The sequence below is a fragment of the Muntiacus reevesi genome, chromosome 17, assembly GCF_963930625.1.
Source record: "Muntiacus reevesi chromosome 17, mMunRee1.1, whole genome shotgun sequence".
NCBI classification, from domain to species: Eukaryota; Metazoa; Chordata; class Mammalia; order Artiodactyla; family Cervidae; genus Muntiacus; species Muntiacus reevesi.
Window position 1 is genome coordinate 38,603,141 of NC_089265.1, and position 27,258 is coordinate 38,630,398.

Genomic DNA, 27,258 nt, shown 5'->3' on the forward strand with positions numbered 1-27,258 from the left:
CTTTAAGAATATTTTGTACTGCTACTCTATTTTTATCATCATCATGCTGTTATCATGCAGGTCAAAATACATTTACAACTTGTCTTTCTCATATCCAACCTCACCAGTGAATGAGTACAGTTACATTGAATGCCATGTTCTATTAACATTATTAACATAATGGCACTTATTTCAGTAATAGCATCAGACAGGCAGATGGTAAATATTTATTGACAAGTGAAAATTCTAAGACAGTAAAGATTGATATGTTTTGTCCACTGATAACATCCCTGGTGCCTAGAACAGTGCCTGGTACATAGTAGATGCTGACTAAATATGTGCTGAATGATTAAACATAGGAAGCAAATAATGGACGGGAAAGACCTTATCTCACCTTCGGTATTCTAAATATCTTTGCCAATCGTGCGTGCATTTATCTGGGGACTCATACGTGCATTCTTTGTTATGAAGTGCGCTTCAGTTAGGTGTATGTGTGAGCCTTATTGATAGACAGTGGTCTTTTCCCTGTATACCATTTGAATGAAAGAATATATTGCTGGTCTGTCATTTCCTCATGTGGAGCCTTTAGTTTATTTAAATATTTCTAAGTTTTTTGGCATGTGAAAAGGTTATGGGTAAATGATGGGTGGTCTTCCTAAATGGAATTAGAATATCTTAATTCTCTTCATTGCAGATTTATTTTATACTCCTTCTTAGTTATAATTAATATAAATTGGTATTTAATGGTTATACTGTATCCAACTTGGGATACTTTGGATTATAAATTTATATGCAGAAATGTTCTTAAATTAATTGTTCCTAAATTTCATGTAACATTCTTCAGCTTGTACATTTTAAAAATTCCCTTTAAAATATATAAATAGCTTTAGGCATTAATTTTATATACCTTTCACAATTTAGCAAATAATTGTTTCATCAATTTTGCATTTTAGCTAATGAAATATATTCACCTCAAAGCAAAATGTTGTTTTATGCTCACTTTCCCTTGACTTGGCTCTGTTGTAAATATAAGTTATAATGGAAATAAGACCTGTCAAAATGCATATCATCAGTGAACTGAACTTAAAATGAATCCTAATGGATAATAATCCATCTGGGAAAAAATGCCAAATGTTACATTTAGATGTTAATTGGGGAATGCAATATGTATTTTTTTTTAATTTGTCAATCAGTATTTCCCTTTGGGAAAAATAGACACTGTTCATCTTCCTTAATCTACTTTGATTAATATAGATTAAATGCAAAGGTTGAAAGATGCAATTATCTTGGTTTCGACCCTTACATGAATTTGTTAGTTCATTAGTAGAATACTCAGGTTTTAAAGATAAAGGTTAAAAGGTCCTATGGTATTTCATAGGCTTTCAAAATCATAAATATAAACAAATATTTTTAAGACGTTTTATGAATGAGTGAAAGAAATAACAGTGGTTTATTTCTAAATTAGCAAATGTTAAGGATATTGAATTACTGTCCAAATACATTTTATTAAAGACAAAACCCAAGGAAAATGTATCTTACAACAGGCATTAACTTTCCTGGGGTAACACATGGAGTAAATGCCTTCAGGTTACATTTAACTGCCCAGTTTCTCTTATTATAAAAATTAGTCCTTAATATTGTGTTTTAGACTCAAAGATCTGACTTAGAGTTTCATCACTGTGTCAAAACTCAAAGGTTAAATGCTGGCATGTAGAATGTAGATTATACTCGTCACCTAAATTTCAAAATCGTGTATAATTCCTAAACCAATTTCTGCTTCCACAGTGAGTTTCTAGGAGCACTCCCCCTGTCTGGACAGCCGTTGGCAGGCTTCCTTGCTGGAGCTGTCATGGCCACGGCAGAGCCACCTCTCATCCTTCAGGGCTTTTACCTCTATTTGACCTCCCTGTGCTCTTCCCAGGAGATCTCCAGGCTTCTGGCAAGGAATAAGAGTTACTCGTTCAGCAAACGGGGCACAGGGAACAAAGCCTAGCTTTGCTGCTGTAAAACTTTATATTACATCCACTAGAATATCCACCCTTGTGGAATTTTCCAAACCACTAATGACTTTGTGTACATAGTATGTGTGTAATTATGTATACACATATGGATGTGTGTGTACATACACAGACACACAAACACATATTACAAATAAACTCAGAGTTTTAAAAACTAGATTAGAAATGAAGAAGAATTTTTAAGAATGTAGAACTATATAATAAAAACAATGTTTGCAAAACAGCCAGTCCAAATTCAGTGACTTGCTTAGCCACTTCAGAGGACCACATGGCCAATCCAATAAAAACATAGTTTTGTCCAGGTTACTCACTGGGGGCTTGAGTAATATTATTTAGGCTTATGAGTATTTTAAGTCAACCTGTGCTGTAATTATCTTACTATTTCTGTGGAAGCTTTTCTTTGATTAAGAATGACCTGATTAACATTTTTATATGTGCAAACATACCTTTGGACTAAAAGTATTTTATGTTAAGCTTTAATTTTGGCACAAGTTTTTACTTTTACAAAAGGCAGTTTATGCTAGTACCCTTCAAATATTTTATTTTGGATTTGTTTTTTCAAATTATTTTATAGATTTTTAAAATTTATTTAAAAGACAATTTTCTTGATCATGAGATACTAATAAACTCATTTTTAGATATTTATCTTTAAGTAACTAAATATTGCAAGGAGGCTAGTAAGCTGTTAAGGCAGTTTTTGAAAATTTAATTTGTATCTGATTAAATAAATTATTTTCATTTACTTTATATCTTATTAAAAGTATTTTACATCAAATCTATTTTTATTATTTGTATACTTTTGGTTATAAAGTTCACATTTAAAAATTGATTATTTTTCCATTTCTGAAAAAAGTCCTTCAAACCAATACTTCCTATATAGATATATGTTCTGTTCATTAGCAAAGGGATAAATATTTGATTTTTATTTTTTGATAAATAATCATGTCGTTTTGGCTTTGACAATATGCATTATTATGTGAGGACACATATATATATGTATATAAACATATCTTTGACATTTTACTGGCATTGTCTGTTTCATGCTTGTGGATGTGGGTACTTCATTAGTTCAGTTGCAAAATACTACTGTTTTTCAAAAAAGACTTATAGTTTTTAATACATTTGCCCTTTTGTAGTATTTTCTTTATATTTCTTGATCTCATGGAATTTAATTCCTCATAGAATATTCCTCTATATATATTCTGTATTTTGATACTTTTTATTTATTCTATATCCTTTATGTATTTAGAATACCAATAGAAGGCTCTATCTAGTACGTGTACACAAAACAAGAGTCATCACTTTTGTGCAATATGGTTCACTAGAGCTGTCCTAACACTATTAAGTGAGGAGACAATGCTTTCCAATCCCGGTTATCTTACTGAAGCATGTGGCTAAAATATGTGAAACAGGTTTAATTTGCCATGTTTTATGTGTTGCCTCCATCAGTTGTGCTTTTAATCAATGAAGTCTTAAAAATTTAAAAAGGAGTGCTAAAGAGAGGTATTGACCCACTGTTGTAGGCGGAATACTAGTCTGAGCTTTAATAACTGAATATCCCAATCAGTTTACCTCCTCTCTTTACCCTAAGTGAATATGTATATGTGAACTTTTTCTATGTGTCATGTAGAATATTCAGGAATCATGTGTGAATGCCTCCAGAAAAGCTGTTTACTGATAGTAAGGTTACAGATAATTCATATAAAAAAAATTTCTTAATTTTTTGACCATTATAAAAATAAAGGCTTATTTTGTATAACCTTTAAAAAAAATTTTAGGGGATGATTGTATATGTTCAGAGGCAATAGGTATATTTAAATGTATTGATATGCACGTGTGCTTCATAGAGAACCTAAAGACTTCCTGAACAGAACATTATTTTTTTTTAAAGTACTCTGCTCTGTCTTTTAGGCTTAGTGGCCATATTTTCTAAGCCAACATCAATTTGGGTTTAATGACATAAGTTTTAGTTACATATAAATATCATATATGAATATTTGAAATTGAAATGGTTCTGGAATATTCTTTGTCTTGGTTAAAGGAAAAAAATTTTGAAAACATTTTAATGGTCTTTTTTATTATGATTCTGAAAGTGTAGGTTTGAAGTTTGATCACAAATCTTTAAGCAAAATGGAGAAATGCTTTAGTTTATTTGACTGTCCACATTATCATTTTTAGTATGTGATTGTGAATCACCAGAGGACAGGGGGTGAGGTCACATTCATTTTTGCATCTGGTAGGCGCCTAGCATATTGCCTGGCTAATAATTGATGCTCAATAAAGGGATTCTTTTACTTCCATAACATATATTTGACTTGAATTGCATGTAGAATATCAACTTTTTATCACACTTCATATATATGGCATAGAAATTTGGTTTAGACAAGTAATATGTGATATATATGCTACTTTTGTAGCAATAACTGATATGTGAGTCATTAGGGAAATGTGTTGGAAACTATATCAGGCCCTGAGACAGTTCATGTATGGCCTTAAGAAAGTTATTTAAACCTATTTCAATTCTCTTTTTATAAATAAGGGCTTCCCAGGTGGCGCAGTGATAAAGAATCCACCTGCCAATGCAGGAGATGCAAGAGACCTGGGTTTGACAGTCCATGGGGTTGTGAAAGAGTCAGACATGACTGAGCACGCATACATGTTTGTAAATAAATAATGAACAGATTGATGATTTAATTTTACTAATGTTGAAACTTGGTAATATATGCCTAGATTTGATTTTTCTAAAAATTTCTTGCACATACTGTACTTGAAAGATGATTTTTTAAAAATACACACAGGACAACATAAAACTTTATTTTCTTAATTTATTTTTTAATTGGAGGAAAATTGTTTTACCATATTGTGTTGGCTTATGCTGTACAACAACTCAAATCAGCCATAATTATACAGATATCCCCTCCCTCTTGAGCCTCCCTCCCCTCCCTGAATCCCACCCCTCTAGGTTATCAAATAGTGCTAGGCTGGGCTCTCTGTGTTCTATAGCAACTTCTCACCAGCTATATTACACATGATAGTGTATATGTGTAGATGCTATGTTCTCTGTTCCTCTCACTCTTTCCTTCCCTCACTGTGTCCACAAGATCATTCTCTACATCTACATCTCCATTCTTTCCCTGCAAATAGGCTCATCAATACCATTTTTCTAGATTCCATATGTCTGTGTTAACATACAGTGTCTGTTTTCCTCTTTCTGACTTCACTCTGTGTAATAGGCTCTAGGTACATCCACCTTATTAGAACTGACTCAAATTAGTTCATTTTTATGGCTGAGTAATATTACATTGTGTGTGTGTGTGTGTGTGTGTGTGTATATATATATATATACGCACATATGTATATATATATGAAAACTTATTTATCCACTCATTTATAGATGGACATCTAGGTTGCTTCCATGTCCTGGCTATTGTAAATGGTGCTGCAGTGAACACTGGGGCACATGTGTCTTTTAGAATTGCGGCTTTCTTAGGGTATATCCCCAGTAGTGGGATTCCTGGGTCATATGGTAGATTTATTCCTAGTTTTTTAAGGCATCTCCATACTATTCTCCATAATGGCTGTATCTGTTTACATTCCCAGCATTGATGTAAGAGGGTTCCCTTTCCTCCACATCCTCTCCAGCATTTATTGTTTGTAAATTTTTTTGATTATGACCATTCTGACTGGTGTGAGGTGATAATCTCATTGTAGTTTCGATTTGCGTTTTTCTAATCATTTGTGATGTTTAGCATCTTTTCATGATGTTATTGGCCACCCATAAGACTAAAATATGCACTACAGACTGAAAAAACATTGCCTTCCAACTACCAGTGTAGTGTGTCTTCCAAAATTATGAAAAAAACGTAGAGAAACTCAAATGATTGTAATAAGTGATCCCTTTTCGTTACACATAATTTTTTAAAATCAGTGTCTAGTGAGTGTCTTTCTGAGGAAGAAAAGACTGAAAATTTTCCTTACCGTTTGTAGAATTTGTCCCAGTAGATATGCTGTAATTGTGTTATCTTGTGTAAGTAAATTAGAATTCTATAAAAATGAATAGAGCCTTAATATAAAAATTTATACAAGGCAGCCTGATGATTATGTGTTGTAACAAACCAGCACTGAAGACATATTATGCACCATGCTGCCAGGCTTGGTAATGTGTTTATTTCTGTAGCAATTACGAATTATATTTATAAACAGTTAATGAGATTATTTGAATTCCTTGAAGAGGTTTTTATCTCCAAAGTAGGAATCAATACAAGGAAAACTAGTATGTCTGTATAGGTACTTGAATGTTTGAAGGAATGGACACGGTCTGAGGTCAATAAATGCTGGTCAGCTATCTAAACTTCCAAGAGTTTTCACATTCAGATTACACAGACCTCCAAATTGCAACAGTTTCCCTGTCATAAGGCTTGAGGAAGATCTTCTACGTATTTCTGTGTGTTGTAGTTGCAGTGTCTTAGAGGCATTTTGGTGAATGATTCGGTTTCTCTGTGTTTACCCTGTCTTGTTTACACTAGCTCCAGTGGCTGTTGGACAATTACGAGACAGCAGAAGGAGTGAGCCTTCCCAGAAGCACTCTGTACAACCACTACCTACGACACTGTCAGGAACACAAACTGGATCCAGTCAATGCTGCTTCTTTTGGAAAACTAATAAGGTCAATTTTTATGGGGCTACGAACCAGGAGATTGGGAACTAGGTTAGTACTAAAAGATAATATCATAAACTAATCTCTCTTTTTTAAACTATAGTCATTCAGTATATTGTTTGGGCACAAGTATTTGATTACAGATAATACATTAAGAAAAATATTTAAAAATTAGCTCAGTTTATGAAAATCCTCAGGAAAAGGAAAGGTCATTATTCACTGAAAACTGACAATACAGAATGATGTCTTGTCCTAAACATCCAAGTAGCAAAGCTTGGAGAAAAACTGATTCTCAAATCACATAGAAATGAACAGACCAGTGCGGGAGACCCTGGTTTGATCCCTGGGTTGGGAAGATCCACTGGAGAAGGGAATGGCAACCGACTCCAATATTCTTGCCTGGAGAATTCCATCGACAGAGGAGCCTGGTGGGCTATAGTCCATGGGGCTGCAGAGAGTTGCACACAACCTAGCGACTAACGCTTTCACTTTCACTTTTCAAGCTATTACTGGAAAATTTATATATGATGCTTTAAAAATCAGTGTATACTGCTTTCTTCTCTTTTGGAAAATAAATGTACTAAAGATGATGAATAAAGTGACATAGTAAGTGGAAAACCATGTATCTCTTGATTTGCAAAATTACATAGAAAGATCTTTATAAATAACTTCTATTTGCGTAGAGTAAGAAATTAAAGCTGAGTTATTCATGTCATTTTTGGAGACCAATTCAAAATTATTTGGTGAATGTACAAGTTTTGGATGTTTGAAGCTCTCAGTTAATGACATTGTCCTTTTTAACCTTTTATTAGCCTTTTTAAAACTCTTGATTGTGAAGCCATGAATTTATGGAAGCAAAAGTTTACTATGGTTCCATTGCAAGGAAATCAATAATGTGAGGAAGATTCTTAGAGTTTCTCTGTTTCCTCCTTTGGAAATACATATGAGTGTTTTTATTAGTCAAAATATGATGAAAATAATACTTAAAACTGCAGAGCTTCATTTTACTGCTGTATTTTTTGCAAATTATCATAACATATTTTGAATAGCTGAGCAGAGTCTTATGCATGCTTCTGATTTCTTATACCTTATGAAATCTATATTTAAAAGTATAAATGTATAGCTGCTATACAATATATAACAGATGATATATCTTTAATGAGAGATAAGTCACAGCCCCATAGTATTCTAGCAAAGAGTTTTTAATATTCTTAATAAAATAAACAGAGCCTTTGTAATTGACTTCAATGTAAATTTATACAGAAAAAAGGAATGTGACAGTTTTATGAGGATTACAAGGTCTGTATGTATTCAGAGTGTGAATTATTTCTTTCTGTTGCATTGTAAGTGACTGTACAGCTTTCAGATTGCTGAAGGTTCTGTTCTCTCAGAAGTGTATTTTCTTCTATCCATACTTCAAAAGAATAGTGTATTTTAAACTGAAGAATATGATTATTTATTCAGAGTAAAGGAACCAGTTTCCTATCACTTGAAAAAGTCTTTTTGTTTTGTTAGTTTTTTTTTTTTCCTGGAACCACAAAAATCATTATTTGGGGACCTAATCTACTATATCCTAGCTGATGGATCAGTAGTTATGCATACTGTGCCAATATTTTGAATCTCTGGGCTTTATTCAGCATTCTAATAGCTGTATTGTTGTGCATCTTTTGTTACTGAAAGGGATTTCAATGAATCCTATTTTGAGGCTCCATTCAAGCCCTGAAAGGCATCTTTAAAATAGAAAAGGACAAAATTGGGGTTGTTTGGGTTTGCGAATGAGTGGAATCCATACTCTAGGCTCTATAAGTACATGTTGCAATATTGCAGCTTTTACTTTCTATCTTCTTTTCTTCCCCTTCGCACTATATGAGTTGTGTCTCCTGCTCCTTTTAAAATTGTATGTAATGTTTGAAATTAGAGGTGGAAAACAAAGCCTAGAAGAATAAGGAGAAAAGAAATCTTATGGAGAAAGTTTAAACAAATACTGTGTTATGAAGATAGCAGAACTCTAATGTAGAAAATCTGACAATGGTAGGGGTGAAGTGCCAGGGACTCTTTCTACCGTGGAAACTGTTTTAGCATTCATTTTCTATGCCTAACCCAGGGAACAGAAAGAAAATCAGTATAAATCATGAGGCAGACCAACTCAGATACTTTTTTTTCCGAAGCAAACCGTATGTAAATTGTTACTTATCTGTCAATAAAATTATCTGGTGAATTCATTCAAACCAGAACCAGACTGTTTCTCAAGTCTCTGGAGCTAAATAAAAGATGAGTGAAGTCACCGTGTTTCTAAACAAAGACAAATCAAAGAGTATCTCTTGTTACCACAGGACATACTGATATCCCCCAAGCATCTCCAGTGGCACAGAAAGAACCACCTCCCCACCAACACACCCAAAGTGCTGACTTATAGGAAACTGAAGAGAAACTACTGATAGATACTTCATGTATTTTGGGATCTCACAAGAGCGATGTCATTTTACTTTGTAACTTTGTCATTGACTTTTCCCTCTTGTTCTGCTGTTTGTGTGGGAGAACAGGGCTAACTGAGTTTGTGGTATTTGTTTGTTTGTTTGTTTTTGTATTTTGCTCTATTTGGCAGTGGATCTTGGAGAAAAAATCTAATGTCTGCAAATGGAAGGCATTAAGTTTTCCTACTCGTTTATTTTACTACAACTATGTAGGTATTCAAATACCTATACCGATAACTGTGTAGGTATTCAAATTGGTAGGCTACCTTTTTAGGCTATCAATATTATTTTTATAATAAAAATTTAATGTATTTTCAAATATATAGGGTTCATCTAATGTGTGTTCTTGGAGCTTGGAAGTAAAATTTTGTTTTATTTTCATATAAAATATTGAATCCACACTCCACTTGCATTTTTTCTTTTTTTGTAAATGAAAGAAAAAATTGGAAAGAGCACTGATGGCTTGCTATATATAGACTTGTGAAAAACTACTATTTTCTATTTGCAAAAATTTACATATTTAAAATGTTATTTTTGAAAGAATTTGCAAATTTCATTGAGGATAAAACTTTGTCATTTCTAATAACAAATATGGTCTTTTTCATGAACATGAGGAAATTGTGACAATTTTTTTATCCAGGTGGAAATTTGCCATTTTCACAGAGAAATTTCTCCATATCTGTTGTGACACATCTTATTCAGCCTGCAAAACTGATATGAACCCATAAAAACAGAGACTAATAAAATATGTTTTGAAATCAGTAGGATTAAATGCCTGCTTTTTTAGGTTTCAAAATATTAAATAATAGACTTCACAACATCTTGTGTCAATGAAGTTATCTTAATCACCCCTGCAATAATAGAACTAGAAAAATAAAGGACTTCTCCAAGACAGTAAATATTTTTTTCCTCTTTGTTCTGCATAACTACTTTATAGTAACTTATTAGTGTGCAGCCCTTTATCCTGTTAGTGAATATCCTGTTAATATAATTTTCTAAATTATAGCTAAAATATAAATTTGAAAACAAAATGTAATATAAATCAAACAAATGGACTGTGACTAGTATTTAAGCAAAAGTTTATAAGGAAAGATTTTTCTTAGGGCCTTGAACTGATTGATTCAGAATCTTATTTTGATTCTTCAGATGTAGCCACCATAAAAATACACAGGTGTCCAGAACAGGTAAATCATAGATATATAACATTAAGTTTGCCTTTACCTATTTTTTCCAAATATGAAATTAAATGGAATCCTATATGATTGATATTGACTTGACTGACTTTTTTGTGTCTCTGTTTGCTGTTCTCTTATGAAGAGGAAACTCCAAGTACCATTACTATGGGATTCGTGTCAAGCCTGATTCCCCTCTTAATCGCCTCCAAGAAGACATGCAGTATATGGCTATGAGACAACAACCCATGCAACAGAAACAAAGGTAGATTTGGGGATTGTCATTGACATGTCAAAGTTATGGATTTCTTTAGCTGTTTCAATTTTTTTTTTCTGAACGAGTAGAACAAATACCTAAGTGTGCAAGAATATCACTATTGTTCATATGCTTTCACTACAGACAGTTCTCAAATATGATTTAGAATTTCATTCATTCTGTTTTCTAAATCTTTTAAAAATTACTCATCATACAGCGTGTTTGGCCCCTTTAAATAAACGTGACATCCCAAACTATTCCAATAAGGAGACTAAACACATGCTATAAGAGGCATCTGGAGAAATTTGTCAGTATTCATGAGCTTCTTGTTAATCTGCACATGTTTTTAAGTCATTCTTTTTGACAGTATAAATTCTTGCAGAATGTTTGGGACTTCTTGCATTTTCTTTGACTCCAACTTTCAATAAATGTAGAATTGTAAATATTAGGGCTTTAAGATATCTCAAGCATTCACGAATGGATGGGTGGATGATGAATGGATGGATGGATAAATAGAGTTATAGACCTTAGAATTGAAAAATAGATCAGTGTAGTCTGCCTCCTTAGCCTTGTCGCAGTCAAAGCATTAAAACCCCTGTTTTTGTTTTTGTTTTTGTTTTTTCAGATAAATCCCAGAGAGGTTAAATGATTTGCACAAGTGTGTAAAATTGCTACATAGCCAAAGTCCTGTCTCATGTGACTTATATCACAGTTTGGAGTAAAATGAAAAATCTTTCCCTCTTTACTAATGTAGCTCAGCCATGGCAGTAGTTCCAGTTTTTGTTTTCAGTTGAACATGCAGTATTTGATAGGGAAAAGAAGGACTGCTCATAGGTAGTCAGGTGATCTATGTCAATCTGCTTGATCATTGATCTGGGATAGTGAGTCACCTTGGCAAGATCTCCTCCACATCATACTAGTGTAATCAGATGCATTAGTTCTAAGTTACTGCTGGAGAAGAAGGATACCATGCAGTGTGCGCATGCTCAGTCATGTCCAACTTTTTTGTGACCCCAGTGGTGGGCTCCTCTGTCCATGGAATTTTCCAGGCAAGAATAATGGAGTAGATTGCCATTTCCTCCTCCAGCGGATCTTCCTGACCCAGGGCTTGAACCTGCGTCTTTTGCATTGGCAGGTGGATTCTTTACCACTGTTGGACGTAGAAAGCCCATACCATGCAGTAGCCCTTTATCTATTTAGTAACTGAGCACTGGTTGCGTCTCTAACATGTGCTAGGTCCTGAGTGCAGAGATAAGACACAGTTCTTACCTTTGAGGAGTTAAGAAATTAGATAACCAGGCACATGGAAATTTTTTTTTAAGGTAATGCAGCCTGTGTGCATGCTATCACTTCAGTCCTGTCTGATTCTTTTCGACCCTATGGACTGTAGCCCTCCAGGCTCCTCTGTCCATGAGATTCTCCAGGCAAGAATACTGGAGTGGGTTGCCCTGGCTTCCTTCAGGGTATCTTCCCGACCCAGGGATTGAACCCATGTCTCTTGTGTCTCCTGCATTGGCCGGCAGATACTTTACCACCGGTGCCACCTGGGAAGCCCATAATGCAGCCTGCTGCTGCTACTGCTGCTAAGTCACTTCAGTCATGTCTGACTCTCTGAGACCCCATCCATTGGATTCTCCAGGCTAGAACACTGGAGTGGGTTGCCATTTCCTTCTCCAATGCATGAAAGTGAAAAGTGAAAGTGAAGTCGCTCAGTCATGTCCGACTCTTCGCGACCCCATGGGCTGCAGCCTACCAGGCTCCTCCGTCCATGGGATTTTCCAGGCAAGAGTACTGCAGTGGGATGCCATTGCCTTCTCCGATAATGCACCCTAAGAAATGCTAAAACAAAGCTTTGATCAAGGAACTGTTGGACTACTTTGCCAAACTGTTTGAGCAAAGTCTTGGAAAGGGAGGATTGGGAAGTTTCACAGAGAAGGTGCTATTTGAGTAGGGAATTAGAGGGATCAGAATAAGAGAGGAACATTTAGGCAGAGGGAATAATGTCAACAAATGTACCACTTGGGCATAAAGTCCATGACATCTCTGGTGAATACACTCTGATATGGTGAGGTTGATATTGCAGGAGGAGAACTGAGAAGATTGGGTCCTTTAGGGTTAAGATTAGACTTGAGTGAGAGATGGGATTTTAAGAGTAGTTTGGATCACAGATGAAGGGATTTGGTTGTATATGGAGTTAATGATTTTGTGCTTAGAAACTGTCAAGACTTCAAAGACTTGCTTCCAAACAAAGCAGTGACACATTCAGATTTTGTCTGAAGAGATTACTTTTTTATTTGGGGCAAGACCTATTTAGTGGAAAGAGACTGGAGGTAAAGACGCTTGTAAATACAGATATAATTTCTAGTATTCAGGACTGAAGAGTCAGTTCAGGATTGGCTATTACATAAATTATGTTTCACAAATTCTCAAACTTAGTTTTCAAATTACTGATTTCTGTTTTTTGAGGTATAGTCAATGAAATATATTAAGAAGAGTTCTGGGGAAGAAACACAAAACAGTCCCTTTTATGGTTGGAAACAGAGTTTGTGTGAGTTGGAATAAACTGTTATTTGTCTTGATTTACAATTACTGTTTCCACCTGTTAGTAATAACGCTTATAGCTTTTACTTTCTGGTATAGTCTCTGCACTCATGCATAGCAGCAATTCACATTGGAGATGTTGGTGCAATAAGGAAAGAAAAGATTAGTTCAAAAATAACGTATATTCAAATTTAAATATGAACAATGCCTTGGTAAATTGCACCTAAGATAGCTGAAGCTTACTTTATTCAGGGATTTCTCTGCAAGTTTTCATGGAAATGGAAGCCTTCCAGGAACATTCTTTTTACAAAGCCTGGTTTAGGTAAGCAAAACCAAAGAGTTACAAAGGTCTCCTTGTGAAACAGATTTCAGAGCTATAAAGTTTAATGAGCTATGAAAACCGTGCAATCCAAGTACTGCTTTTAGAATTAGATATGATATGGTTGTATTTAAGAAGTAATATAAAATTCTCAGTGATATTCATAGTTCATAAGACTTTAGTTTTTTACAGTGTTTGCTTTCTTATGAAATAAGAATATTAGAGAACGAAAGACATACTGAAACTTCCTTTAATAATTTGTTGTTATTTGTTAATGGTACAAGTTTTGGATTATGGACAGTTTCTCTTGGCATGGTGTCATGGATAATTGCTTCTGTTATCAACTTCACCAACCCCTCATTGGGATTAGGAGGAATCCTAATTTTTTTTTTTAGTATCTCTGAAGGGTTATATCAATGGCAATATTGATGGGCTTTAAGTGAAGCCAGTTACCCCACTGAGAGGAAACACTTGCACAGAAGAGGAAAAGTGTCTCTTCCTGAGTCTAAATGCAAGGGTTAAAGTATTTGTTGAACACAGTGGAAAAAGGACTTATTGTATCATTTACTTTATAGCTTATAAAATAAGATGGTTTGTACAGAACAGAATTTTGGACTCTGTGGGAGAAGGCGAGGGTGGAATGTTTCAAGAGAACAGCATTGAAACACGTATATTATCTAGGGTGAAATAGATCACCAGCCCAGGTGGGATGCATGAGACAAGTGCTCGGGCCTGGTGCACTGGGAAGACACAGAGGAATCGGGTGGAGAGGGAGGTGGGAGGGGGGATCGGAATGGGGAATACTTGTAAATCCATGGCTGATTCATGTCAATGTATGACAAAAACCACTACAATATTGTAAAGTAACTAGCCTCCAACTAATAAAAATAAATGGAAAAAAAAAAGATGGTTTCAAAATTCAAATGATTCTACTGAATGTATTAAATTTCACATAAGAAGAGACTGCCATTCATCCTGGTAAAGTATGAGGGACATTTGAAAAGTTTAAAATAGTTTATATCATCTACTAGTATTTAATATTTTAGAATATTCAAATTGTTTAAATACAGTAGGAGTTTTTTATGAATCTATTTGTGCACATCTTCCATAGTGTAAATGTATGTGCTTCACCTGTTCCTATAAGAAAATTCAAATATAAACAGTAATTATTCTATCCAAAAAAAATCATTTTTTGGAGTTCAGTTTGTGCATTTTTTTCTCATTAGTTTGGAATCACTGTAGAACTCCTTTAATATGGTATCTCATTTGAAGATTTGATAGGGCAGTAAAGAAAATTTCCACTTATCTGCAAATCAAATTCCCAGCAACACCACCATATGGGAACATAGCCATGAGTCTGGAAATAAATGGAAACAGCTTCTGATTGAAAAACAGATGTCACAGAGCCCATAGATTAGCTTAATTGAAAAGATGAAGCCATCCTCAAGTCATTTACCTAAAATAAAAGAGCAGATTAGAGCCCACTTGATTCATAGGCAGTCATGAGAAATAACAGCTGGCAAGAGGAAATATAAGTAGACGAGTGTCTTTGATTCCCTTTGGGTTATTCAGCCCAGCAATCTGCGCACATTCCATGGAGGAACACGTAGACCTAGGCACTCCAGTAGGCCCTTTAAGTAGCACTATAGTGACTAAAATCTAGTCTATACAATGTGATAACTATTTGGCATATTGATGGCATTATAGGTAATCAGAAAGAGGTTAAGTACTCTGATTAAGGAAGCAGGAGAATGTGTAATAATTGGGTAATTCTTAAGACCTTCCTTTTGAAAATATTTCACATGAAAATAACTTCTGCACTTAAATGAGGTAATCTTCAGTTTTCAAGGAGTTTTACTCATGGACTAATTTGCTTACTCTAATATAGACAATAAATAAATTAGGTTAGTGTAGAGCAAAAAGGAGGTGAATAATTTTCAGCTTTATGATCTAAATAAAAATCTTTGCTGCAGTTTCTTTTTAATATTTAAAAGACGTACATAGAGAGTGCTGGCACATATATTTTGGTTATTCTTCCAAATTCTAGTAGCAAAAGTGGTGGAATAGAGTCAAGTGCTTTTGACAATGTGCTTTGCTGCATTTGATTCCTTCACCAAATACATAACAATCGATGGTGCATATAGAATATGTCCATCACAGAATCACAGAAAGACTTGGAGCAAGGGGTCACCTACTGCACCTAAAAGTGCAGTTTTCTTGATGAGAAAACTGAAGTCCATAAGAATAGGTAACGTATCCATGATCATATAGAAACCAGGACAAGAACCCAGGCCTCTTATCTTTGATCTTACAAGATTCTTTCCCTAAAGAGGTAGTATAGCCCAAAGAGAAATGTACACATGTAATAAAAGTTTTGCATATGAAATAAAGGGGAAGATTACAGTTGAGTATATCCTAAATAAGTGAAGAAATGTGTCACTTCCTGACTCTGTGAACAATCTCTTCATAGGAATTGGATTCTGTGAAAAAAAGGAATTTTTGTGGCAGTGAGTGGAGGAAAATAGAGGTCAATTGAAAAGCAAAGCTAGTTGTGCTTTGGCTATAGACAGATATGAAAGCATGCATGGTCCTAAGGAGTGATGGCAAGAACCTCTGTCATTAGAAGACCTTTCTTAATGTAGTTTTGTAGGCTAGTGAAAAGAATTCTATAAGTAAAGGTTGGAAATAGGGATTTGAGTACAGGCTGCCTGGCACTTTGGTGTGTATGACTGAACGTCACTGAACCTCAGTTTCTTCATCTGCAAAATGAAAATTAATAATAATTGTTGTTGTTGTTCAGTCCCCAGTCATGTCTGACTCTTTGCAGTCCCATGGACTGCGGCATGCCAGGGCTCTCTGTCCCTCACCATCTCCTGGAGTTTACCCAAGTTCATGGCCATTGCATCAGTGATGCCATCCAGCAGTCTCATCCTCTGATGCCTTCTTCTCCTCCTGCCCTTGATCTTTCCCAGCATCAGGGATTTTTCCAATCGGTCATCTCTTCACATCAGATGGCCAAAATACTGGAGCTTCAGCTTTAGCATCAGTCCTTCCAGTGAATATTCAGGGTTGATCCCCCTTAAGATTGACTGGTTTGATCTCCTGTGTCCAAGGGACTTTCAAGAGTCTTCTCCAGCACCACAGTTTGAAGGCATCAATTCTTTGGCATTCAGCCTTCTTTATAGTCCAGCTGTCACAACCATACGTGACCACTGGAAAGACCATAGCCTTGACTATACTGACCTTTGTCGGCAGAATAATGTCTCTGTTTTTCAACACACTGTCTAGGTTTGTCATAACTTTCCTGCCAAGAAGCAATTGTCTTCTGATTTCATGACTGCAGTCACCATCCATCACTGTCTACAGTGATTTTGGAGCCCAAGAAGAGGAATGTGAAAGTTGCTCAGTTGTGTCCGACTCTGCGACCCCATGGACTATACAGTCCTTGGAATTCTCCAGAACAGAATACTGGAAGGGTAGTCTTTCCCTTTTCCTGAGGATCTTCCAAACCCAAGGATTGAACCCATGTCTCCCACATTGCAGGCAGATTCTTTACCAGCTGAGCCACAAGGGAAGCCCAAGAATACTTTTGTGGGTAGCCTATCCCTTCCTCAGGGGATCTTCCCGACCCAGGAATCGAACCACGGTCTCCTGAATTGCAGGTGGATTCTTTACCACAACTGAGCTATGAAGGAAGAAGGGGAAATCTGTCACTAATTCCACCTTTTCTCTTTCTATTTGCCATGCAGTAATGGGCCAGATGCCACAATCTTAGTATTTTTATTTAGTCTTAAGCCAGCTCTTTCATTCTCTTCCTTCACCCTCATCAAGAGGCTGTTTAGTTCCTCTTCTCTTTCTGCCATTAGAGTGGTAACATCTGGACTTTTGAGGTTGTTGATATTTCTCCTGCCTGTCTTGATTCCAGCTTGTAACTCATCCAGCCTGGCATTTCTCATGATGTGCTCAGCATATAAATTAAGCAAACAAGGTGACAACAAACAGCCCTGTCAGACTCCTTTCTCGATCTTGAACCACTCAGTTGTTCTATACAGGGTTCTAACTGTTGCTTCTTGATCCGCATACAGGTTTCTCAGAAGACAGGTAAGATGGTCTGGTGTTCCCATCTCTCTAAGAGCTTTCCAGTTTGTCGTGACAAAGGTGCTGATGAACCTATTTGCAGGGCAGGAATAAAACCTCAGACATAGAGAACAGACTTATGGACACAGCGGGGGAAGGAGAAGGTGGACCACATTGAGAGAGTAGCTTTGAAATATATACATATTACTATGTGTAAAACAGACAGCCAACGAGATGTTGCCATGTAGCACAGGGAACTCAGCCTGGTCCTCTGTGACAGCTAGAGGGGTGGGATGCGGGGCGTGGAGATGGGAGGGAGATTCAAGAGGGAGGGAACATATGTACACCTATGACTATTTCATGTGGATGTATGGCAGAAATGAACACAACACTGTAAATCAATTATCCTCCAATTGAAAATATTTTTTTTTAATTAAAAAAAAACACAAAAGCACTTGATTCCTCCGCCTGCCCATTCTTCCTCAATGCCATGGGCATTGATCCCCTGGGTGCTCCCCAACAAACTTCCTGGATACAATTCTCTGTCTCAAGATATGTTTCCTTCTTCTATATAGCAAAGGGAAATATTCTCAGTGTTTTTTAATAACCTACAAGGGAAAAGATTCTGAAAACGAATGGTATTTTATATAATCATTGAGCTGTACACTTGAAACTAGCATGATATTGTAAATCAACTGTACTTCAATTTTAAAAAATTAAAGAAGAAGGCTGTTTTGGAGAAGAATGAAGCTGGGAAATCGGGCAAGTTTGACTTTCATTTCTTTACACCTCTGGGCCAGTGGTTTTCAACTGTGATTGATGTTAATGGTTTACAGTTCCTTTCCTGACCATAAATTCCCTGAGGTCATTACAGAGATAAGCATCTAGGGCTAAGGTAAATTGCTCTGAGGCAGCTGAAGGTGGCAGGGGTCTTTAGTGAGAAGATGATCAGATGTCTGTGCGCTTGGCTTTTGGAAAAAAATAAGGAATCTTGGCACTGAGGTATTTAATGTTCACTATACTGCTGCAGCAAGTCCCTAATGTAAATATATTTTCCACTGAAGATAGAATCATAAATAATCACATTCAGTAATTATTAAGTATAGTAATTCATGTAAAGTTTGTTAATATTAATTCTTCTGATGAACATTTATTTAACTTGTGAAATGTTCATTTATATGCAAGATCTCATTTGGCAATTATATTGTTTGTTATTTACTGATAAGGAAACAGGCTTATTTAATTTGCTTTATGCAAGAAGCTCACTAATTTGTTTTTTCCAAGACAGAGCTTCAGATGCCCATTTTTGTTGCTGTCTTGCGGTCAGGTGGAGTCATGTTGTCATTCTCCAAATAAAGGGAGAGTGGATGCATTCCTCTAGGATCAGTTTAACAGAAAGGACCAGCTATAGATAAAAGAAGTATCATAAAGGTGCCATGCATATTTGTAACAAGAATCTATCAGTTCTATATAGTTAAGTCTAAATTACCTACAATAGGAGAACTCAGTGAAGAAATTCATGAGCTAAGGGAATTGTATTTGCTTCTTTCAACATTGCATTTTCAGCACCTAGGAGAGCAGTGAGCATCATTTGTGAAATAAAGGATCCATAGGCTTCTGTTTCAGCCAACAGCTTAAACCTCTTCTCTTCCCTGCTTCTCCCACATTTCCTACTAAAACTGCTGCAATGAACACAGATACTCCCATTTGAATTTAATTTTTCCTACTCTCCTTTCCCAATTATAGATGTAGAGCTAATGACGAGACAAATATAGAGCTACCAGCAAGGATTGAAGAGTAGTAATAACTATCATTAATCAGCAGGGTTGATGCTACAAGTCAAGATAGAAACATATCCAGTGTGACATCAAGAAGTCCATTACTAATCTGAAAAGATGGCACTCAACTTTATTTTCTTCTGATCTGTCCATGTTTATATCATTTGATTTACTTCATACCTCAAGTCACCTAAGAATTTTCTGGGACAGTTTTTCCAAAGGGAATGTCATGAATCCTGCAGAAAATGATAGCCTTTTGTCCTGGTTATGAGCTCAACATTTAGGTTTGTTCATGCAAATCAAATGATTTTGTACTCTCTATAGTTATAAGCATAATGATGACTCTAAATGCCTATATAGCTGAGATTTTACATCTTGCTTGTGCATTTTTTTGCCTGGTTCAAAGATACTTGTCCAAATGGTTCAGTCTGTTGAAAATCCTTCTACCTGTTACTATTAGTTGAATGTGATGGTAAATATATATACCCTTCTTTGCCTTCCATTGAACTCCTTCAGTGTCTGTATGTGTGAGATTATTGACAGAATTAGATATTATTTTACAGTAGAGTTACAGCTGTCCAAGTTCTAAATAACAACTATGACTAACCCCATGGGGAAAGATTCCTAATAATTTTCCAAGTTTCTTTGTTGGTGACAGGTTTCATGCATATCGCTCAGCTATTAAAGCATTAGAGTTTCTTTGATTTCTTAATCATTAACAACTTTAGCTTTGATTGCCCATGGAGTTGCAAGCTGTTAAAATTATCATTTGCCTCTTACTAATTTTGAAATCAAGAGCTGTTTGTTCATTTGATGTAGCACAGGTCTTTATTAGAGCACACACAACTCAAGAGCACTAAGAATCTACTATAAGAAAGCCTATTATAAAACAATAAATTTGTAAAAACAAATGTGAATAAAAGGAGAGAATTCTTAAACACTAAAGAGTTCTGTTTTTTGAAAGATTCAACAAATGTTTATTCAGTAGAAAACATTTTTTTGGTAATTTTAGTAGTTAAATAGTGATTATTTTATTTAGAAAAGATAGGGACATGGCTGGTTCTTGTTGATGTTTGAAAGAAAACAACAAAATTCTCTAAAGCAATTATCCTTAATTAAAAAATAAATTAAAAAAAAAAGATAGGAAATCTGAAAGTTGTGTTCCAATGCTAAAAGGTCACTTGAAATTCAACCAGAGCTAAGATAATGTTGGATTATCATGTAAGTCAATGGAATATTAAAACATCCTGGAAAATTCTATGCATACACAGCTTTTTCAAAGCTATACCTCTACAATACTTTACCTATAATAAAGTAGATATTTGTTAACTAGGTTTGCTATTTGTTAAGATCAATTGATGGTCTAATAGGTGAAAGGTGTTACCTTGAGCATTCCTTCATACATTCATTTAATCATCCACCATCTGTTCAGAGATAGTTATTTACATTCCAAATATAGTTTATTGAAAAAAATTGAGAAATGACTTATGAAAATGATTTTTCTGTAATGTTATGGTTCTATTTCTACAACATTTGACTGAATGAATTTATTATTGCCAAGATGCTCCTATAGACTAGTTCTGTGAAGACTACTTAAGAAATATATGAGAAGCTAGTTAAAATAATAAATTCATAATCCCCATTCTCAAAGATTTTGTTAGATAGATCTAGGGTAAGCCTAGCATTTGAATTTTTTTGAAACCTACTCAGATACTGATATATAAATAGCTTTCAAAACCTAATATAATATCATCTATAACTGTTTCTTCCAAGAAAGGTCAGTTATCACATGTATTTGTTTATCTTATGTTTAATGTGGCTATTCAACTTCCTATTAAACTCCCTCCTTCTCTGGGAAGCCCCAGTGCTCTGAAGTAATGGCAGGGATAGGATGTTATCTTTAGATAGGACGTCAGGAAAATGAACATCTGGCTTTCCTCAGTTCAATATTTCTAATTTCTTGTGGTTTCTTTCTAAGTATCAATTTAGTACCAGGCAATACCTGGCATTTGGAAATGCCACTACTAGGAAAAGTCAGCACTGCCTGGAAGCTCTCTCTTATTTATAGGCCCACACTCATACTGTTCTTGAATATGAGCCATATACCTGCCCTTCCGATGTCATTCTTTTTTCACGTTTATCTGTTTGGCTGCATCAGGTCTTGGTGGTAGCACGTGAGAACTTTTGTTGTGGTGCATGGACTCGGGCTGTGGCCCAGGGGCTCAGTGGTTGCAGTGAGCAGGCTCCAGAGGCACAGGCTTCGGTGGCTGTGGGCTGTGGGCTCTGAAGTGCTCTGACGCATGCAGCCTCTCTAGCTGTGATGTGTGGACTTTGTTGCTCCGTGGCATATGGAATCTTAAGTTTCCCGACCAGTGATCGAACCCATGTCCTCTGCATTGCAAGGTGGGTTCTTAACCACTAGACCACCACAGAAATCTCTTTTGTCATTCTTTATGTCACAAAACCCTCCCAAACTTGTCTTCACATCTTTTTCTAAAGAGATACAACATAAACTTCTGGCATGCAGAGGTCCTATTACTGAGGCAAAGGGTTTCTCTGGTGGCTCAGACAGTGGAGAGTCTGCCTGCAATGTAGGAGACTTGGGTTTGATCCCTGAGTCAGGAATATCTCCTGGAGAGGGAAATGGCAACCCTCTGCAGTATTCTTGCCTAGTAAATCCCATGGATGGAGGAGCCTGGAGTTCATGGGTCGTAAAGAATCGGACACGACTGCGTGACTAGCTTTATTATTACCCAGGCAACCAAACATTGAAACACTTGGTGCATTTTCACCCTATCCATTCAATCCACCATTCACTTTGCAACCCTTACTCTATGGTTAAAATTAAACCTCCTATTGCCCAGTTTTGAATGTATTTTCTTTTTTTTTTCTTCACCTCTTCTTTATAAGATTTGTTCTTAAGTACTGACCTGCAGAATTTCTCCAGAATTAACTTGTTTCCTTTTTGTCTACAAACTAATCTTAATAAATTTTTGAATCTCCTGTATAATAGAATATACCTCTAATCAGTGCTTGCCACTCAATATCATTAAGCATAATCATTCATTAATTATAATGTATTGTGACTTTGCTTATTAAAAATATATCTTTCTCGTTTGGAACTTCTGCTGTCTACATCTTTCTGAGGAAGTAGATCATTTTCCTTGCAGACTATAGGCTTGCTAAGCACTGTGTACAAGTAGAAGGTGACACAGCATCTGTACAATGTCTGTATGTCAGTCTAAAGGGAATATATGTCATATCCTTTTATGGTCCTTGATATTTGTGCCTATTAAACATCTGTAGCATACTAGATGCTGTGCAGGACACAGCAAACTGATAAAGCATAGCTGGACAAAGTCTAGTAATTACTCTCTCATCCTATATTGAAAATTAATATAATTGAAGACTATAGGAAATATTTCCATTTTGCTCTTCTCCAGAGTAAGTAAGCACGTCCCTTTAACCTCTTTTATTAACTCCATGATCCCCAAACTCTATTACACAAATGAAGAAACATGGTTAAACAATTTTAGCTTCTTTTATTAGTGATATAAAATTTCATAGTTGACAAAGGGAGGCTAAAATCAAATGAAACCTGGAATGGATCAATGAGGATAAAAACTTCTCTAACTGTATTCCCTAAAGATAAAATCATTAAAGTCTTCTAGAACAGAGTGGTTAGCAACTGCTCCCCCACAAAAATACTCAAAGTTCTTGCCTCACAAAGGATTGTTTTTTTTTTTTTTGCCTAAGATGATTCTTTAAGGAGGAAAAAAATCAGAAAAACATTCATTTTTTAAAAAAATAAATGGCACTTCTAGCACACTACCGTATTAAACCATGTGTTATCTCTTGATGTGGCCCCAATTGAAAAGTACTTTCAGATGTTTTTTTCCAAGAATAGGCTTGAGTTCTTTTATATCATTAGAAAATAACAACCAACATTTTGGTGTACAGGGTCATCACTAAAATAATAACAAGAATGCAGTGTGTTGTATCCTTTGTTCACCCTATTCATCTTCTGACTTTATTTTTGCTTTTCATATAGTTCTTTGTGAGATTCCTGTCACATAAGAAATACAAGTAAATGTCATTATGAGTGACTCTGCAGTTTTTCATGGCAGTTTCATTTATCTAAGTCATAATAGCATTCAAGGTTGAATTACTTCCTTAGGCAACCTCAACATTAGTTTGTGTGATGTTTCACCAGATCCATTCATTTCCCATCTGTTGTCAGACTGTAGGCATCCTTGTATATGTCTTGTTCGTGTACTGGGGACATTGCTACTCACAACAACTTCATGTTAACACACTATTAACAGTTAACTTATGGTATCAATGGAAGAGTCAAGTATCTGGATGGTAAGACTATTATAAATATATTTAGAAATGGGGAGAAATGGAAGGACAAACAGCATAAAGTGCATAAGTGCAGATAATAAACTTATTATAGATTTGAACATTTTCTTACATTTATCTGTTTTTTTTAATTTCTAAAATGAATAACAATATTTGAGATCTTAGAAACAGAAGAAATTATAGTTGCTGCTTATTTCTTGTTTTATATTTGCTTATCTTAGGAGACTTACCTATGCATTTTTCCTATGGTATTTTTCTCCCAAGAATCTTTCTTTCTTGCCTATACTATTGAAGCATATTTTTTCTATTTTAACAGTATGGAAAGTTCTTGAGTTTATATGACTAGGACCTAAAGATAAATGCATAGCTATAGGTGACTTTTATTCTTTTTACTTTTTTAAATTTGATGACTTGGGTTTATAGATAGATTTTTGCATGCATTTTGCTACAAGCTGATGCTTATGGTCTTTATATTTGCAGATGTGGACAGAAGTCAAGGGAGATGAATGTGTTGAGATGCATGGGAGGATTTAGGTGATATGGAAAACAGTATGGTTGAGTTTTAGGCTGAACCACATTTTGGAGATATTAATTAAATAAAAGCCATTTAAAACATTGCTCAGGCCCAAACTCCTAGATTTTAATTCAGATTCACATCCCAATGTATTTAAAATGTTTCTCCCTTGATCCATTGGCCATTAAGAATTATGTTCAAATAGTGTATTAAAAGTATAATCATGGACTTCCTTGCCACTGCTGTCCAAAGAAATACCTCATAACTTTCATTCTTAGCTAAATTACTGAATTTTCAAAAATGGGTGCCTTTCCTAAGTGCTTCTCCTTCATTTTTCTTTTTACAATTTAAAAAATTTCCTCATCCTACTTTATGAGACTATCAAGGAAGAAAATCTTTTACAACTATCATGAGACAGTTAAAGAAGATAAAACAAAATTGAATGGCTTGGGAGTTTTGTTTAGTACAAAAAAGCAAGGAATAATTTGATTTATTTGTTTTTTCCCATCTAATATTTTTAGGTACAAGCCTATGCAGAAAGTGGATGGGGTTGCAGATGGTTTCACAGGAAGTGGTCAACAGACAGGCACATCTGTTGAACAAACTGTAATTGCCCAAAGTCAACATCATCAACAGTTTTTAGGTATGTTAAGGTGTAATGCATATTAGTTGTTATTAGAATTTTGAAAACAAGAGAACTACAATAGTGTTTTATCCAAGTACAATGTCTATTAAGATATTAATTACATAGATTTCTTTGTGTGCTGAAACTATGCACATTATGTGATAATTCTAGTTCATTTCTACTTTTTTGTGTGTCCTCTAGACTTATTTTTAAAAATCTCAAGCTATGTAAAACTTTTAAATTTGTATGAATTAAAGGCTCATTTCTTTGGAATTGTTTCCCAGAATTTGTATTAATTGGGCATTTGTGGTCAAAATTGTGTTGTTGTTTCAATAGTATTAGTAACTTCAAGTGCCAAAAGCAATTCTCATTTCCTATGTAGAAAGTTGCATGTGCATACAATCTCAGATTAGAAAAAATTATTATAAACTTTTAAGTAATTTATTCCTTTAAATTGATCATAGTATTTCCTATTTTTGTAGTTTTGTAAATGGTATACATGTTTCTTGTTACTTAAGAGTTAAGGAAGTAGAACTTGAACATTTTGCATATTCCTATAAAAGCTAAAAGTGCAAAATGGCATTTTGCACTTTAAATGACAGCTTTTCTAGAGATGAGCATGCATAGTTTTGGTACAGCAGATCAAAATTAGTAGAATGTATCAGAGTGTGTGTATGTGTCTGTGTGTGTGTATATGTGTATATGTGCACTTTCTGACAAAGACAACTAAAATGTACTCTCAGGACAGAATAGCTACTGAAGTATGAAAACATTATGGCAGCATTGCCAAACTAGAGTCTTCAAGTATATTCTTATAGATCCATGAGCTCTCAACAAGAATTTTTATGTTTCTTATTTTATGTTCTTATTTCAATTATAATCTTTTTTAAAAAAAGCATATTTTGGATTACCTAGAAGATTAGAACGAATACTGTTCTGAAAATTTATAGTTTCCACATTTGTATTTGAATTTATGATAAGGCTGGCACCAAAGTGTATTGCATTAATTGTCCAGAGCTAATGAGAAAAGAATAGAGACTTACTATGTAAATTACGGCTTCATCCCAAGGGAAGGCTAAATGATGTCCCAGTGCTCTGTGTAGGAAAGTTTCACAGCTCATTTGAATATAGAAGCATAATGGGAGAACCAGCCACCATGAAGTATGTGTTGGTTGTCAAACTCAAAAGTTCCTGCACTGCAGCAGTCAGTACCAAATTCAAGTCGTGAAAGATGCGGTTACAGGACAGCAGCAGCATCTATCATATAAATTAACATTGTTAAGTTTAATGTTATTTTTTTAGGTTTCTTTATACTTACTTTGCAGGTCTTTTGGTTTATGATTATATGAGTTGTATAAGCATAATGAGTTTAAAGCTAATGTATTTTATATACCTAAGTAACAAAATGATGAAAATAACTAAAATTGATAGTGGCCAGCTCAAGGTATTTTTCTTATCATAGGGGTCCTGTTTTGAGAGTCACTGTGATATGTTATTTCCAGTATAATCATAGTGAAAATTTAGTTTCTCCAAAATTTTAAAAGTATTCCCTCTATTCTTTTGTGCTGCTGCTGCTGTAAGTTTTGTTTATAAAATACTAGTATGAAAAGTCCTTGCTTTTTGGACCTCTGACCTATAATTTTTTTTTCCTTTTTAATCTGCTTAAATTTTCCTTCATTAGTCTTTAATTGGCACCATCCACAGTAACTTTTTTCCATTGCGTTGTCATGGTAACAGATGCATCTCGCGCACTTCCAGAGTTTGGAGAAGTTGAAATCTCTTCTCTGCCAGATGGTACTACCTTTGAGGATATCAAGTCACTGCAGAGTCTTTATCGAGAGCACTGTGAGGTAGGTCTTTTCAAAACATAGTATGGACACAAGCTAACTTTTTCCAGACAACTGGCTGAAACAAGTACTCCAATGTATTCCTCAAGGACAGATGAAGTTAGTTCATATTTCTTTGAACACTGATAAGCTGTTTTTTTCTTCTTGTCTCTAACTGGAGAAGTGAAGAATGCAGGAAGGAGAGAATAAATTTTACTTTCCATCCTCTTAGCCTAGTCTGATATGAATCCTTTGATGGAGCAATTCCACTTCTAGGCACTCATCCTAGAAAAATGCTTACATGTGGTTGAAGAGATAAGTGTATAGGGAACTTGTTGCATTATGTTTTTTAATTAAAAAGATTGATTATAACTTCAGTATCTAACAGGAAACTGAATAAATAAAATATGGTATAATCTATAGAGTGGAATGCTATGCAACCATTAAAAGGAATAGGCAAGTCTAAATGTACATTTGTGGAACAAGCTCCAGGATTTATTTTTAAGAGAAAAAGCAAGATGTAAAACATTGAGTATAGCATACTGTTGTTTTCATGAAAAAGAACATGCTGTATACGTCTCTCCAGAAGAAAAAACAAAGTATTAATGCTGGTTGCCTTTGGGATCAAAACTGAGTTTAAGGAGTCAGGGGAAAGAGACT

At 35.1% G+C, this 27,258-nt stretch overlaps 1 protein-coding gene across 2 annotated transcripts in view; it reads left to right on the forward strand.

Annotated features, from left to right (window-relative positions):
* Nucleotides 1-27,258, forward strand: part of RFX3 (regulatory factor X3) — a 300,103-nt gene that overhangs the window by 220,106 nt on the left and 52,739 nt on the right. For both annotated transcript variants that reach the window (XM_065907896.1, XM_065907898.1), the window contains 4 exons: nt 6,524-6,705; nt 10,446-10,565; nt 24,669-24,790; nt 26,510-26,622. In XM_065907896.1, coding sequence (XP_065763968.1) covers nt 6,524-6,705; nt 10,446-10,565; nt 24,669-24,790; nt 26,510-26,622 — 537 coding nt within the window. The remainder of the gene's footprint in view (nt 1-6,523; nt 6,706-10,445; nt 10,566-24,668; nt 24,791-26,509; nt 26,623-27,258) is intronic.